The 14,951-nt window shown below is 43.8% G+C and overlaps 1 protein-coding gene and 1 long non-coding RNA gene across 2 annotated transcripts in view; one reads left to right on the top strand and one right to left on the bottom strand.

The window, feature by feature from the left end:
* MYRFL (myelin regulatory factor like) overlaps nt 1–14,951 on the top strand; it is a 117,900-nt gene that overhangs the window by 61,711 nt on the left and 41,238 nt on the right. Inside the window, exons 9-12 of the mRNA XM_060165353.1 lie at nt 893–969; nt 2,121–2,231; nt 4,381–4,471; nt 10,468–10,668. Of these exons, the coding sequence (XP_060021336.1) occupies nt 893–969; nt 2,121–2,231; nt 4,381–4,471; nt 10,468–10,668 (480 nt within the window). The remainder of the gene's footprint in view (nt 1–892; nt 970–2,120; nt 2,232–4,380; nt 4,472–10,467; nt 10,669–14,951) is intronic.
* Nucleotides 8,431–14,837, bottom strand: LOC132529107 (uncharacterized). Its single transcript, XR_009543381.1, has 3 exons — nt 13,143–14,837; nt 10,880–13,045; nt 8,431–10,773 (listed from the first exon to the last, which is right to left on the bottom strand). It is a non-coding gene; the product is annotated as an uncharacterized LOC132529107 (long non-coding RNA).

The following is a 14,951-nucleotide window of genomic DNA, read 5'->3' as shown; positions in this document are numbered from 1 at the left end:
ACTCTCATATTAATAATATTATACTGTGAAAATGGCATTATATAATATCATTGAAGTCTATAAAATATTATTTACAAAAATGATATGGTTTTCCATTATATCGAGATACTACCATATTAATTCCTGTATTATTGTAAATTTTGTTTATTTCCAATTTTTTATTGTCATTGATAAAACTGCAATGAACATCCAGGTACATCCATCCTTGTATGAGGATAAATTCCAAAAGAGGGGTTGCACATCGGACATAGGATCGGTATTAAAAACACTTGATGTTGGTGGCCCAGTTGCTTTCCAGAAAGACTGTTACTATGCAAATACCTACAAACCATATATGATAGGGCAGATCTCACCAGGCCCTTGCCACTGTCTTCACTAATAGCAAGAGTTTGTAGCAACTACTGAATAAATGTCATTCCTATATTTTATTTATTTTATTGTTTTTTGTTGTTTCTTATTAGAATGCAAGCTCTGCAAGGGCTGGGATTTCTGTTAGTCTCGTCTTCTCATCTGTAATGCCTAGAGCAATGCCTGCTGCACAGCAGGTGCTCAACAAGTATTTATAAAATGAATGACTGACTGAATGAATGAGTACATGTATCCTTTGAGCTGCCTTGCTCCTGTGTTTTACTAGTCCACTCTATATTCCCTGTTTACCTGAAATCCTCTGTTGTCTTGTGTTTTCTTTGTTTAGTTCTACAGGTATTTGTTTCTTTTCTCACCAATAACGCACTGCTTTAAGGTGCCCTACATCCCTTCAGCGACTTGCCCCTCCTGCAAAGTGCCTAACATGATGCCTTGGGAAACTTTAAGTATTTGAAAATTATTTACTAATGAACTTTTTAATTAATAAAGAAATTAATTATTAATTACTTTTTGTTGTTCTACACAGGTAGAGGCCACCAATCAGATAATTGCTATTGAACAGTCCCAAGCAGACAGAAGCAAAAAGATTTTCAATCCTGTTAAGTAAGAATTTCTTTTCTGAATTCCCTTGTGAATGTTTTGGGAAGAAGGCCTATTGCCAAATTTATTTTGTTTATTTAAAATGAATTCTGCTGTAGGAACTAAATTAGTAATAATATGTTAATATTATGAACACATGCTTATCAACAAAAGTAGGTAAAACCATTGAAATAATCGCAAAAAAGTCTTATAAAAAGCTCCACTTTAAGGTCATCATTATTTATATGATCATTTATTACTGACAACCTTGCTAACAACTTTGGTTCCTGGAGATAGATTATGATTAGATCTTTCTTTTAATTTTTCATTTAAATCAGCGTGAGGCTGATTGAATTGATTTCAAGGCTCTGGATCCATGCTGTGCTTACAATTCATTTTTTCTTGTTTTTTTTTTTTTAAGCAGTGTTGATAGATTGCCTAATGGGTTCCAAAATAGAAAGCATACAGGACTGGGATTATTCAAAACAATGTGGTGGTCCAAAGCAATATGGCAGTAAAGCAAGAGGTTGCCCTACAGAATGAATGGGATTTGCTTTTCGACTGATTTGGCTGGGATGATTTGACCCTGAGTCAATCCTATTTGGGGGAAGAAGATGGTCTTACAGCCTGGACAGGCCAGCGGGAGCTCAGCCTGAAGCTCAAGCAGGAGCCGCAGTACAGACAGCTCTGCTCTTGCCTGGTACATCCGGGTCTCCCTCGCTGCGAGGCTGTGTGTGCTCTTCCTTGGGAGCACGCTGCCTTCCACAGCCAGGTCAGGAGAGGGCAAATACGTGAAGGAGATGCGAAGGAGTTCATGAGGAGCCTAGAGGAACCACTTCAGTCAGGAGGCGAGTGTTCTAGCAACTGTGGCACAGGTGAAACAGCTTTTCTCCTGTTGTCACGGTCAAAGAACCCATCTGTGGGAGCGTGCGACCCTTACGAGTCTGAAACTCCGGGCTTGAGCTGCTGCTGGATGAACGTTTCTAACTATTCAGGAATTACTCCCTGGCAGCCATTCCTGACCAGGCTGTGGGTACTTTACTAAAAATCAGTGTCCTGCACAGTGTGATGAGAGCAGGGGACTGAACATACCTGAGAAGCTAAGAATGAGTCCGATGTGATCAAAGACTTTGTGTTCTCTTACAGTCTCTCGATATTTTTGTTGTTTGTTTTAGAATCGACCTGTTGGCCGACCAGGTAACCAAAGTAACGCTGGGCCGGTTACACTTCAGCGAAACCACGGCAAATAACATGAGAAAGAAGGGAAAGCCAAACCCTGACCAGAGGTACTGGCGTGGTGTGTATGCCTCAGGCTGGCTGGTTACGTTACCTGATGGCCCAGGGCCCTCCAGCAGCCCCTCTGATCCCGTTGGTCCTACCAGCCGGCAGGCCGGGCCTCCCTCAGTTGCTTCCCTCCCTTCTCTGACTCTTTCCATTTGTTGACCCATCTCATTTACCCTTAGACATCTTTCTTCTTCCATCCTCACTCCCCACAATGCCTCCTCTCCTGCCCAGCGCCCGGTCATCTTGTCTTGATTCTCTCCATGATCCTCTAGAGGGACCATATGTTCATGTCTCAAGGCTGGCCGAGAGTTGAGGATTGACTGCATTTCTTGAGAATTCTGTGTGCTGGCCACTAGTTTAATGACCTGAGCCCTGCAGCTCTGCTGTAGCATTTTTTTGAAAAGAAAATAAATTTGCATTAATGATTTATACCTGTGGTTCTCATAATGTGGTCCCAGGACTAGGAGAGATGGCATCACCTGGACACTTACTAGAAATTCAAGTTGTCAGGCCTCACTGAGAACCTACGGGATCAACAACTAGGGGTGGGGTCCAGCAATCTATATTTTAACAAGCTCCCAGGTGATTTGATTCATGCAAGTTTAAGAACCACTGGTTTTAGAACATAGGTTTTGGAGTTGGAGGGAATTGAGTTTGAATATTTCATACTGCCATTTACTAGCTGGGTGACCCTGAGCATGGAACTTAACCTCTCTGAGGTTTCCTATTCTGCAAAATGGGGACAATATCCATATTTTACTCCAATAAGGTTGTTTCGGGGTTCTAAATGAAATAATATAGATAAACTGCTTAGCCCAGTGCATGGCACATTTTGAGCACCCAGTAGATGATGGCTAATCATCATCATAACAATTACTACTATTACTGACTTACTTTAGATAAAGGGGAGAACTCTTGCCCTCCAGGGATTAGAGACTTTAGAGTGTTACAGAAGTTGGTGAAGTGTTGTTTTTTTTTTTTTTTAATGCAGTTCTTAAAGCAAAAGCTTTTCTGATAGGGATAGTTTTTATTTTGACTTTCAAGAAATGGTCTAATAAGGACCTAACTGTATATAGCACAGGTAACTCTACTCAGTACGCTGTAATGACCTATGTGGGAAAAGATTCTTAAAAAGAGTGGACATATGTGTATGTAGAACTGATTCACTTTGCTGTACACCTGAAACTAACACAACATTGTAAATTAACTATACTCTGATAAAGTTTTTTTTAAAAATGCATCATGCTTTATAAAAAAACAAAAAGAAATAGTCTTATCTTAAAAATGTCTCATCAATGGTACACATGAAGAAGCAATTAAAATCACAGTGAGGGGCTTCCCTGGTGGTGCAGTGGTTGAGAGTCCGCCTGCCGATGCAGGGGACACGGGTTCGTGCCCCGGTCCGGGAAGATCCCACATGCTGCGGAGCAGCTGGGCCCGTGAGCCATGGCCGCTGAGCCTGCGTGTCCGGAGCCTGTGCTCCGCAACGGGAGAGGCCACAACAGTGAGAGGCCCGCGTATCGGGGAAAAAAAAAAGAAAAAAAAAAAAGTCACAGTGAGGAAGGTTGCCTTGATAACAATTGGAAGGGAGGGTTCTGGTCTTTGACTAAAGTCATGGCCAGAGGATGTGAAAGGTGCAGTTTCCATGGCCAAAAGCAGATCAGGGTGGAAGGAGACTGTGTGGCCGGGCAAGCCCTGCTGGGTCACCATCCATTATGGCCTAGGATGTGTGGCTTGGATGGCTCTGGACAAGGGGACCTGGAAGGTGGCTTTTTGTTGTGCAAGTGCGCGGCAGCAGTGCTGTGTTGAGGGCCCAGGAATGCAGTAGAGTAAGGTCTGCACCAGGCCAGCGCAGATGGGCTGAACCCAGGCCCCCAGCAGGATGTCCGCTCAGTGAAGGCTGCTTTGGGCCTGCAAAACAGCTCACACATCCCTCAAGCCGGGCAAAGGGCAGACCCAGAACAACAGCGAGTGAATCAACTCCTCTCTGGTTTCGCAGGAGGGGCAACTTAGAGCAGCAGAGAAACTCTTTAAATACGCGAACCCATCTGGGTAAATTCACTCTTGATTAACTGTTGGGTGGCATTCGATTGCACAAGTTATGTCTCTGTTTCCTGATGTGTTGGCATTGGTCTGCTATTTCTGAACTAGATACTTCATGTTGGTGGTCGGACTGTATGCTGCTAACCAAGACCAGTTCTACCTGTTGTCTGCTCACGTCTCTGAACGGATCATTGTAAGGGTAAGCTCAGTTCTTTGACTTTTCTGGATCCCACCTGCTTTTTCACCTGTAAGTAGAGTTTGCATATTCAGTGGAATGCATGAAGTATGCAGTTTCCCAATTGCCAATGATGACAAAGATAATGATAGCAATAGCAGATACTGTTATTTTTAGTTTTTACGCAGTGGTTCTCAACCAGAACTTTTGTCTCCCAAGGGTCATTTGGCAACGTCTGCAAACATTGTTGGTTGTCACAGCTGGGGGTGCTACTGGCATCTAGTGGATAAAGGCCAGGGATGCTGCTCAACACCTTGTGATGCACAGGACAGTCTCCACAACAAGGAGTTATCCCTCCCCAAACGTCAGTAGTGCTGCAGTTGAGAAAGTTTTTACAGTATGTTCTAGGCACTGGGCTAAATAATTTCTATATGACATCATTTTACATTGTTTCATTTTTACATCACATTCTTTATACCCAGAGAAGCTAAGGCTTAGGAGGAAGAGACAGTCATCCATGAGCACAAAGCTGATAAATGATGGAGCCCAGGTTATAACCCAGTTCCTCTGACCCCAAAGCCCACAGGGTAGGGAAAGAGGTAGGAAGGCATTCCATGCCCCAAAGTGATTGGTGGCCCCAGGGACATCTGGGCCACTGCGCAGCACAGAGTAATGGCTCAGCACGTTTTGCTGAATGAATGATTGGTCACAGCTGTGGACGGGAGCTGTTGGCAGCTGTAGCAGCATCTGTCAGGGGCCGGGCCAGCCAGCACAGAGAATGCCGGGGCCATGAGGTAACAGGTGAGCACAGGCCTGGCAGCCCTGGGAGGGACTGCTTTGTTATGGATCTTTGAAGTGGCACAGGGGGGCATGCACGCTCCAGTAGGGAAAATGGTTTACGATGGGCACGTCCACTTACATGGCTGTTAAACTTTGGCCTGGGGACAAGATCTGCCCATCTGGGGAAGTGAGTCTTCCCTTGCTTGCCTTGAGCTATTCTGAAACAAAGGACCCTCTGTGTAATTCTTCTAGTCAATAAAAAATAAGGCATCTATTAGTGGAACTCTTGACACTGCATCTCAGAGTTTCAGTGGAAGTAAAGTAATGATGGAAATGAGGTAAAGCACTGATGCTGAGGGCCGGTTATGTGCCTGCCAGCATGCACGCCCTGGGCTGTGTTTTTATGGGGCCTGATCTAAGCTGTGGCAGAACAGCCTCCCTCGCGGCAAAGGCAGGTGGGGTCCCCTCCTTTGGTCATGAGCCGAGGGCAGAGGTTCCTGCCCTTCCCTCAGAAGGGGTCAGAGGGGTCTTTGACGCCTTACCTGATGTAATCTGGGATTGCTTTGCTGCGCTAACAAATCCGGTTTAAGTCAAGTCTGGAAACCTAGGTTGCTTACTTTTTCTGATTCCTCACAGGAAGGAATAAAGACAGACAACGCCTTTCTTTTCAGAGTTAGGGTAGATTGGATATCATGAAAGTGCCTCTCTGAGCTGTGGAATTCATGCTTGAGTCAGGCAGTCTGCTAGTCACCTGCATACTTAAATAATTTACCTGGTGTTGAGGTTTCTCCATTTCCTGCTGACAGCCCCTGCAAAGCTATACTTTGGCTGCCGTGCGAGTCTACACAGCAGCATCGTGAGAGGGGCCACACCCCTGGACATTCCGTTACCAGCACTCTCTGTTAACGGGCACCTTCTCGTATCCAAAGCACAATAATTTCACTCATAATGATGACTTTGAGAAGTTGAAAGTGTCTGCAATTTATGTTAAGTATGAATACTAAAAAAATAAATAAATTAGTATAGATTTGGTGTCATATTATTCACTACGTTTTTATTTTTTTAAAATGATTGTATTCCAGATTCAATGGCTTTCTTCCAGCCATAATTTTTGGTTAAAGGGAATACCCTATTCTATATGTGTGCTGGGTAACACAAGGGTTACCTTAACAACAATGAGGAAAAAATGATAGTAATAATATCTTCCCCTCAAACTGGAAGTATCTTATTGATGTTACTTCATTCTAACCCCAAAACGCTGAGTGAAAATGAATGCAGACTTTTGAATTTGTTTAATCATATAATGTTTAAACCAACCAAGAGAAAAACTGAATTTAAGAAATGGCATTATTGGTTGAATCAGTGAGTTTTAGAAATGTCCCCAGAGCACACGTCTTGCCCCTGAGATTCTAGAGGGCACTCTAGACAGGTGCCCTCATACATACATACATAAACAGGTATATGTATCATGGGTTGAGCAGAGGGCAGACCAGTCTACATTCTATAAAAAAGCTAGATGTGCTCTCTTGGGTCACGGTCTGGGTCTGTTAGTTTGAGTTCTAGAACGAAGGAAGAAAAATGTGACAATTAAGACATTACAAGACCTGACCACATTACATGGAGACCTGCAAATTGCATTCAGCAGATCCAGATTCATTTTGAGACCTAAGAGTCATTTCTCCCCATAGCAGAAATTAACATAAGGGCAATTGTATGAAGGCTGGAGTAGATGAATTCTAGGGCTACAGGAGGGGTTCAGGAGACCAGGCTGGTCAGAATTCTCCTTGGAGAGAGAATGGTGGGCAGGACCCAGCAATTATTCATCCGGGTTGTCAATCAAAACAGCTTTGGAAATATATTTTGGTCCCATACTGTAAACTGACCAATTTAATGGAAATTAAAATTTACTCCAAAGAACAGATTTATTTCCCAGGTCTTTGTTTTGGGGAGCATTCCCCAGCAGGATTCCTTCAGATTCTCCTTGTTAATGACTAGGCTTCCCTTCAGCTCTACTTTTCTTCTAAAACACATAATTAAACCTGGTTTGAAGTGTGGCAAGCAGGAGGGATGATTATTTTTGTCTGCCTTTCAAAGACACGCCAGGGTTTCCTAGTTTTGAACACTAATAAATTATTCCAGTTATCTTCCAGAATAATAGAAATGGGAACGTCCCCCAAAAGTCCTCCTTTATTGCTCTGCAACCGCAGGGTCGTGAAGGTGGGAAACCAACACCAAGGGCCAGGAGAGACAAGGGAAGCGATGCAATTTCAAGGATGGCAAGGTATGGAGGGAGAGCAGAGCCATTTCAGGTGCCATCTCAGTTTTCACTGGCTCTTGCCCATTTCTGACCACAAATCTCCCTTCCCTTTCCCAACACACTAGAGCTACACACATACACGCACGCACACACACGCACACCTCCTCTGGAGTTCAGTTGAATTTTTATTTACCCAAAGGAATCAGTGTGTGGAGCAAGGTCTGTTTCACTCTGCAGTTGGGATTCAACAGAACCGTCTACTAACTATGAAAGGGGTAACTCGTGACCCCTTTCATAGTAGTAGCATGGAAGTAGTGTATGACATAAAGAAGTCCTTCTTAAACTTTATGGAGAATAAGAATACCCTGGAGAGCTTGTGAAAACACAGATACCTGGGTCCCACCTCCACAATTTTTGATTCAGTAGGTTGGAGATGTCTGAGAATATGCATTTCTAACAAGCTTCCTGGAGACGCCGATACTGCTGGCCTGTGGACCACACTTAGAGTAGCATCGGTAGATAGCATTTCTAGGCCCATTTTCGATAGTCTTTGCACAAGGTACAAGAATGAATTTCTTATGAACTGCCTTCCTCAGCTCAAGCTTTCCTGTTATGCTCTTTGACTGCTCTTTAGAAGCCCAAACAATGGTAAAACAAAGAAATTCCAGCTTTCCATTCCAAACTTGAATGGCCTCAAATTACTACTAGTGTTTCCTATTCCAAGCATCTGCAGGGGGCACCATTTACATTGTATTCTTTGTGAACAGAGTTCCCTTGGAATTGTGCAGCTCTGCAGATGCGTTACTGAGAGCAGATTCATTGAGTGTAGGTTGAATGGTTGTTACTCTGCACAGCAGAGTGTGTGGAGGATGAACTTGAGACTATGCATCCTCATTTTTACGAAGTGTTCATGCATACGTGATTTCATTTAATTCCCACAGCCCTGTGAGAGATAGGTAGAGAAGACACTATTATCTTTATTCTTCAGGGGAGAAAACTGGTACAGAAAGGTCAAGTAACTGTCCCAAAGTCACACAGCTAGGTTGTGTCACAATATAGACGAGAATGTTCGGGTCTTCCCTAAATATATGAGGCTGTGTGATGAATAATAAAAGTATTTTAGAAACTGTAATTCATTCTGATGTTTGATAGCAATCAACCACTATTGGGCCACATCTGAACACAACTTCATGACTCCAGAATGTTTTTCTGTGATTCCATTTCAGTTTGCTTTGACCCATTAACATTCTGGATACCAGAGAAGGGAAATAAGTTCACACATTTTATAATAACATTTCTCATTACTGATGAGGACTCCTCCTTAGGGCTCTATATTTAAACCATTGTAGATATGTGACCCTTTCCAAAATGATTTGAACATGTTTTAGAGATTTGAGTTTTCATTTGATGCAATCCAAGTGAGATGGTTGTAATTGTTCCCCCAAATCGAATCTGCTTATATCTGCTGTTCCAGTACTGTCAGGTTACAAACAGGATAATAATTATCCCAAAGCTCATTAAGAAAAAGAAAATCCATCACTGTCCTATTCTCTTCCTTGAAGTGGCTCATTATGTTCAGAGCAGAGGAAAATGCATCAACATTTTACATGGCATACCTTTGGATTTAGTTGATTGCTCGCTATAAAAGGATTTGAGTCAAAGCCAATTTGCCATTCACAACCAAGGAGGCTCTAGGGATCTTGCGGAAAAGCTCTTTGTTCAAGTGAATTCACACAAAATAATGTTCAAAGTTGTTACTTTATATTCTTTCCCTGCTTTTGTCTATCCAGTGTCAATAGTTGAGTCTTCCAAGCAGCTCAGGGTTCAGACAGGTAGGAATGAAACAGGAAGTTGCACACACCTAAGTTTTTTAACTGAACCCAAACTTAGACCTGAACTTTGAGATTTCTTTTAATTATTATTTGTAAATTGGTAACGCATGCCTATGGTAAAAACATTCAAATAATACCAAGAGAGTAAGAGAAGGATAGGTCATAATTTAAAAAACAAATTAATTTCGTTGTGAGGATTTTGGTGGATTCATAGATCCCTACTTAAAGATTTGTGGAAATATATTCAGTGGCAACAGGGAAATGGGGAGGAGGGAAGGCAGTACAGTGGAAAATTCTTTGGCAAAAAAAATTTATTTAACAGTAAAATCTCCAGAACTTTCTCTAGTCTGATAGATTCACTTGGATTTTCTTTGAAGACTGCATTTGGCCAGGGCTTTTTTAGGCAATACCGCAAAACTCAAAATTAGAATCATTATTTAATAATCAAAGGAAGCATAATCGCAGCTCTAGAACTCATTAACTTTGTGGCCTTGGGCAATCTGTTTATTCTTTCAGAGTCTCAGCGTCAGTAAAAGGAAGATAATGGTCCTATCGCATAGAATTGGGGTGTGGATTAGCACACAGCAAATGCAGCTGTTACAGTTCTTCTGTCAGAATCATCTGTGTCTAGGGAATAGCTGAGGTGTACTAAATATATTTGTATTGTCATTTGCTTGTCAGTTGTGTATGAAATCATAAACATGAAGGTGTTTTGAAACTATGGAAGGGCTAGCTAAATGCAAGGGTTTTTTTGAAATTATCTGAGCTTTAATAAACTTGTGAGATTTTCTGATGTAATATTCTGGTTTTAAATCATTATTATTATTCTCCCTGAAAAAATACTCATTTTGAGTGTTCTTCTTCTCCTTATCGTCCACCTACTATAACTGACACATTCTCAATTCCATATAGAGACTGGACATTGCAAACCATGACACGCTGAGCTTCTGCTGGTGGGGGCAGAACAGTTAGGAGAGTCTCCCTGGCTCTCCTGGGGTCACAGTTATTCGGATATGTCAGAGTGTCCCATCCAACATGTGATTCTCAAGTGAAAGACTTGGCTAACATTCTGTTTTCCTTTGAGGAATAAAGCGATCATCTATTCCTGCATCTATAACTTTAATTGTAATATATTTATGTATTTTCTCCAGGCCTCCAACCCTGGGCAATTTGAAAATGACATTGATGCATTATGGCAGCGAGGACAAGTTCCAGAATCTGTTGTTTGTCATGGTCGAGTGGGCATAAACACAGATGCACCGGACGAAGCCCTGGTTGTCTGTGGCAACATGAAAGTGATGGGGACGATTATGCATCCCTCTGACAGCCGGGCGAAGCAGAACATCCAGGAGGTGAGCGCGGGGCGGGCCTCGGACACCTCCTCTGACACCCGAGTCAGGAGTTCTGGGCCCTCCTGGCCCCCGACACGCCTGGCACAAGGCATCTCTCCGTGTCACCTGTTGGTGTGAGACGAACATGCTGCTTAACAGTTACAAGTGTTGGAGTCGTTAGGCATCTCTGCTGAAATTGTAAAGCAGTTCCTACCCAAGAGAATGCACTTACCTGCCGGGAGCAGTGGCCATGACAGCACAGCACTGGCTTCAGAAGCAGGAAATCTCTGAGTTATTTCCCACAGGCCGTTGCCTTTCCATTGTCAACTGCTGGAGCTTGCCTTTTCCTTTCCATCTCCAAACTTCCATCTCCTTGTTCATCTTTCAAACGCTGTCTCAGTCCAGTTCCTGCCCGTGTTTCTCCTGGACCTCTCCAGCCCCTTCCTCCCAGAGTCCCTGGCACCAGGCCTGCCAGCCACTGTCTTCCCCACTCAGCATCCTTCTCTGAGGAGCAGTTAGAGAAACTCCACCTCCTCATGCCTCACTCGGGCAATCCCATTTCCCCAGGTTACGGGTCAAGACTTTCTCCTCCTGCGGGGAGGCAGGCGCCTAGTGGCAATCAGAAGTCAGGCCCCGAAACCAGGAGGTGGCTCATCCACTTCGGACTTGCCTGGATAAAACGCCTAACCTCGCCGAAACTCAGTGTCCTTATCTGTAAGGTGGAAATGGTGCCTCTCTGCCTGGACCCACAGAGTCTTTAATAATTTTTAACCCATTGAAATAATAAGTACTGAATCATCTCCGAAAGTCACAACTGCTGTGAAGACCTAAGGGATCCCGATGACGATGCCAGGTCACTCCTGGTTCCACCATTCAGTTCTGTGTCCCATTCAGTGCGTCTGCCACCTCCCCACCTTGTCACTCACACTGCTTCTCCTGTAAACATTTTCGAGGCGGGGTGGCAGAATAGTTTTTAAACCTCCTTTCCTTATTCTTTCTTAGTTAATAGGAGACTTAATCTGTAAATCATTGGCCATTCTTCCAGACTGCATTCCTTTCCCAGTGCAAATCTGCACTGGTTTTTCTAAACCAGCCAAGGAATGTCTCGTTGGCTGAGAGGATTCCAAAGAATGGTTGTAATTGTAGACTTCTATACTGATCGCGAAGCTGCGGTTCGTGTTCGAAGAGCTGTGACCTCCTAACCTGATGGGAACTCTCAGGGCTAGAAGGTTCTCACATACATTTCAAGATACAAGTCTTAGATACCGTGCCTCTGCCTTTTAGAAAGAAATGAACTGGCTGTGTTTCAGATCACACCAACTTAAACTTATCCTTGCAACTGGCTATACAATTCTCCACCAGGCCTTATCTAAATGTAAATGGAAGATGACAAGTGGGGAAAGTCCTCCACCACCCCTCCTGCCACCACTGGGCTTTCCCCAGAACTTCTTTTACTAAACGTCCTCAAATGGTGTTCCTTGGTTTGAAGAAAACATATTGTCTCAAAATAACAAGGTTCCCTAGAACTTCTCAAATCCCTCTAGGAAGACTTCTCCATGAAGTGAAATGTCACTTAATCCAGGCTCTCGACATGAAGTTCCTGTATCGCCTTCCTGCTCACAGAAGCAGGAGGAAATAAAGAGGAGGTGGTCTCCGGTTAGAAGGCAGAGTTTTAGTCCTGATTCTGGCACCCACTCGCCCAGGAACTTTGGCCCAGACACGCTCTGTGACTCTACTCTTCTCTGAACAGGGAATGCCCATATTTACTCACGTTAAGAACTTTTTCTAAGCTCATATACGGGAAACACTTTTTAGCTGTATAAGGCTAAGCAAATAGATATTACTATTATTTACTTGCAAAAAATACAAATTACATGTAATTCATCTATTAAGTTATTTCACATTAATATATTTGTCCTTAATAATTTGTCCACATTTATGAAATACATGTTTCTAGAAATCTTGTCTATCCTATTCACCATTTATTACAGACAAGAGACATGATGGTAATGTTGATGATGGTGCTGACAGATGTGTGAACTTCATCTTCACCTCTCTCTGACTCAGTTTTTCCAACTTTTAAAAGAAGGCCATTCTTCCAAATGTGCTGGGAAGTGAACCTTTGGTTGACCTGATTGCAAGCGTAGGACTGGAGGCATTTCCCATCAAGGACGCACGGCAGCCAGAGCTGGCTTCTGAATTAGCTGCTGTGAGACAACTGTAGTGGCCAAACATGTTGCCTGATACCGTGTTGGGAGGATGAACATCCGTTGCTGCCGTGCCTGACTCTGCGTCTCCTCGCTCAAGGCAGCGAACGTGGCTTTGCAGATATTAAGCACACAAGCACTCTGCGTGGAGAGGCCTGGAGGAGATCTCTGGGGCTCATCTGGACATACATCTAAGACACAGAGACAATAAAGCAGATATGACTGAAACCTGTGAAACGGAGGCACTGGGAAATGAGGTCAGCTTCGGGGAAGAGCAGTTTCACTTACCCAGACTTGGTGTTTACAGAGGTGATGATAGACTGGAGAGGAAATGCAGCTTTTACAAGCAAAAATCAGGGTGAAAAGGGTATGCTGCAAACCAAAGGGGCGTGAAGAACAGCAATGTCAACGCAAAAAAAAGGAAGTTGAACGTTGAATGCACCAAATTCTGTGGTGAAGGCTCAAAATAAGGCAGCAAACGGCTAAAAAGAAAAGGCAGGGGAAAAAAGATCAGTTAAGGTGAAATGCTCAAAGGTAATGTCTCCCAAGCGCACCAGCAGTAAACTAGTTAAAGACAAATGTGTGAAGAGCTCAAGAAAGTCAAACATGCAAAGTCTCCCCCCAGGGCCACGAGCCAAATGCAGAAGTTCAGGGTGAGCCAGTGCCATTCAAGCTGCTCCTGATGGGAGACTGATAGTCCGGGCTGCGGGCCATGGGTAATGAGATATCCCTCCCTGAACGGACTGGAGTTCACGGTCTACAGTGTCTTCTCTGCGGTGAAAGGCTTGAGTTAAGATACAGAAACCTTGGGTGTGAGGCAGCATGACAGCGATGGCCCTTTGCATTCATGGTCAAAACTTTCCAAAATTGCTGTGGGCAAGATCAGATTAGACACCCAAGTTCACTTCCTACCCTCTTACTCAGCACACATTGATGAGCAAGGCATGGTGTTGAGTCGTGGCTTTTGTACAGTTCTTAGTAGAGGATTCCAAGGAGGCACAGTCCTTGCCTCAAGTGTTTTTCCTGGGCCAAGAGTACAGGCCATAGGGAGCATGCAATACAAGCAGTTTATATTTAGCTTTGGAAAGTCTACAACACGGCATTAGAAATCACAAGAGCATTTCCTTAGAAAAAGATTGTTACAGAAGGTGTTTAGGTCCCCAAGCCAACCCTCAGAATTTTGTGTGGCCAAAAATCTGTCTGAAATACAGTGGTGGTAGTACTAGCGAACCTAACTGCTATGTCTAGGAATATGTCTTTGGGGAAAATGCAGTCAAGGATCCAACTTAGACAGCAGGGGTCATTTTCCCTCTGTGTAGCCTGGACAGTTGGAGTGAAGGGCACATCCTCCTCTGCTTTCCCCTTGCAGCAAAGGAACTGACACTGCCTCTGCTTTGGTCTCTGATGGGGCCTCATGCAGGAACCAAGGGGATAATGAGAAGCAGGCAGGTGGGCACGGGACCCCTAGAGTGCAGGGAGTGGGGAACAGGGCAGGGCCTGGCTAGTGCAAGGCCAGACTAGCCGGCTCCTGACTGACCCCCTGCCTTCGATTCTGTTAGCATCAGGGATTGTTCTGCCATTTCACTACCTCCATTCTTTCATTCCTTCTTTTCTTCATTCAAAGTTTGGGTGCCTGTTACCTGTCAGACACTGTGCTAGGCACTATGCAGGTCCTAAGACAAACAAAACACAGGCCTCACCCTCAGGAAAGGAACTTTCATTAAAATTTAAGCTCCAAATAAGAAAAACTCATTGAATCTCCAGGGCCTGGCATAGTATCTGGCACATAGTAGCTACTCATTAAATATTTGTTGAATGAATGTAGGAGCTCAGAGTGACAGGTGTATGCACAGGGCAATATGAGATTGTGACTGTTCCTTCCTAGCATGGCCTGCAAGGCCCTCCCTGCTCTGACCTTGATCTTTACAGTCTAGTTACGCCAAACCCTGCCTTGGTTGTGCAGGCATAATTCAGGGGATTTGCTGCCTCAGGACTTGGCTTATGGTGTTCTTTCTGCCCAGCATCCTTATCTTAGTCTTACCCTTTCCACCCTCTTCCCCACCCTTCATCTTTCCCTGACTAACTCCTATCTTAAAG

This window comes from Lagenorhynchus albirostris, chromosome 11, assembly GCF_949774975.1.
Source record: "Lagenorhynchus albirostris chromosome 11, mLagAlb1.1, whole genome shotgun sequence".
Classification (NCBI taxonomy): Eukaryota; Metazoa; Chordata; class Mammalia; order Artiodactyla; family Delphinidae; genus Lagenorhynchus; species Lagenorhynchus albirostris.
The sequence above is the reverse complement of the archived record's forward strand: the minus strand, read 5'-3'. Positions and strand labels throughout refer to the sequence as shown.